The sequence below is a fragment of the Propithecus coquereli genome, unplaced genomic scaffold (assembly GCF_000956105.1).
Source record: "Propithecus coquereli isolate 6110/MARCELLA unplaced genomic scaffold, Pcoq_1.0 Scaffold126, whole genome shotgun sequence".
Taxonomy (NCBI): Eukaryota; Metazoa; Chordata; class Mammalia; order Primates; family Indriidae; genus Propithecus; species Propithecus coquereli.
The window spans coordinates 2,974,606-2,976,672 of NW_012136747.1; the positions used below are offsets into that span (position 1 = coordinate 2,974,606).

Here is a 2,067-nt window from a genome sequence, read left to right on the forward strand (position 1 = left end):
GATGCTAATAATGGGGGAGGCTATTCACATGTGTCAGCAGCAGGCATATGGGAAATCTCGGTACCTTCCTCTCAATTTCGCTGTGAACCTAAAACTGCTCTAAAAATAAAAAAGTCTTAAAGAAAAAAGAAAAGGAAAATGTCATATCTTTTTTCCTCCCATGTGAGGTAAAAGATCACACCCAGAGCATCAAGGAGACCAGGCTCAGACACTGAAGTGCTGCTCTGTCTCAGGGACTGCACTCGCTGCCCGAGCCTCACCACCATGTGCTTGCTGTGTGTGTCGCTTTCTGTCACCACTTCTGCAGCCAAAGGGAGTCAACTCTTTTCTGTCCACCAGTTTGACAGGAGCAGGGAGAGGGATGGTTAAAGTCTGATCCAGTTCCACCTACTTTAAGCAAAGACTCTACTACTGACCAAGACCACAATATTTCATCTTCATCTACAAAGAGGCTGCAGGAAGCAGCTAGATTCTATTACGAAAAATGACAGCACTTACAACATTTCACATTTTCATAAATACTGGCTTTGTTTTATAGTCCTTAAAATTTACTATTTCACAAATTATTTACATTTGGAATTTTGATTATCAGCCTGTGATACACAGGGGACAATCTAAGCTTAGGTAGGAAAGACTTGATACCGCAGTACCTAAGACTTGCAAATGCACACGCAATGGTGCCATTCGTTTTTGTGCATGTTCTTGCGCATCTTTAATTAACCAGGTGCCGGAATACTCACAGGTACATCTCCAGGCGTGTCTAAGTGGGTGTAGGATGGAATACTCACATGTGCAGTGCAGTCTGGGCCTTGGCTGCCTCCTGTTTGGTGCTGTATCGGATCAGGGCAGTGCCCTGGGTTAGATTCAGATGGAATGTCAGCAGTGGGCCATGCTGCATGCAGATCGTTCTCAAGGTTGACCCATCAATCTATGGAACAACGACATTCATGAGATAAAAATTGGAGGTGAGACTACAAGCGCTCGCCACAATGCCCAGCTAATTTTTCTATCTTTAGTAGAGAGAAGGTCTTGCTCTTGCTCAGGCTGGCTGAGGCAGGAGGATTGCTTAGGAGTTTGAGGTTGCAGTGAGCTACCATAATGCCACTGCACCCTACCCAGGGGGTGACAGGGCAAAACGCTGTCTCGGTGGGGGGAAAAAAGGAGGTGGGGTGGGAGAGGCAAATTTTAAGATATTCAAAGCCCTGGGCAAGATGTAGTGTACCCATTTTGCAAATAAAAGTTTGCATTAATACAGCTTGAACCAAAAGCATGTAATTCAACTTGTGGTCTATTTTCTTTAAGAGGTAAATGAGTGTGTATTAATCTGTAGAGCTTAAAAAAAGGCAGAAATGAGATGGTATACAAATAAGAATTTAAGTTAACATAAAAAGTTCTCAGCATCATTACTAATGTATTATTCTTCTACCTCTCAAAGTTAATCTCACAAAGAGGTTAAGAGAAGGACAGAAATAAGAAGAGCACTGCCAGACACGGGATTATTTAAGATCTTGACAGCTGCTCTAGTTCACAGCCTGTCCCAACACTGCCTCACGCCAGCTTTGATCATCTCGAGGTGGGACTATTTACACCTGCTTCCCAAAGGCTGCACCTGCCCTCTCTGGTTAGATCCTCACCACTTAAGATATTCAGTGCTTTCCTTAACCTATGAGTTGGATAAACATATCTACTCACTCTGATTAATTTATTTTGCATCAAGATCTTAAATAGGTTTATTTAAGCTGCTCAATCCAACATTTCATTTCTTTGGAAGATAAATGCATTACTAAAGAACTGACTTAGATGTTGCACTACTGGCAGCAGTGGTGGAAACCCTGTAGGATGAGAAGTTTCTGGCAGTTTCTCCATAGCTATATGGAGAAATGATACATTACAGCTATAGAAAATACAGAAACAGGCCGGGCGCGGTGGCTCACGCCTGTAATCCCAGCACTCTGGGAGGCTGAGGCGGGTGGATTGCTCAAGGTCAGGAGTTCGAGACCAGCCTGAGCAAGAGTGAGACACCATCTCTACTAAAAAATAGAAAGAAATGATCTGGACAACTAGAAA

At 43.3% G+C, this 2,067-nt stretch overlaps 1 protein-coding gene across 1 annotated transcript in view; it reads right to left on the reverse strand.

Annotated features, from left to right (window-relative positions):
* Nucleotides 1-784: 784 nt before the first annotated feature.
* Nucleotides 785-2,067, reverse strand: part of TNRC6B (trinucleotide repeat containing 6B) — a 56,516-nt gene continuing 55,233 nt past the window's right edge. Inside the window, exon 19 of the mRNA XM_012638090.1 lies at nucleotides 785-928. Within this exon, the coding sequence (XP_012493544.1) occupies nucleotides 785-928 (144 nt within the window). The remainder of the gene's footprint in view (nucleotides 929-2,067) is intronic.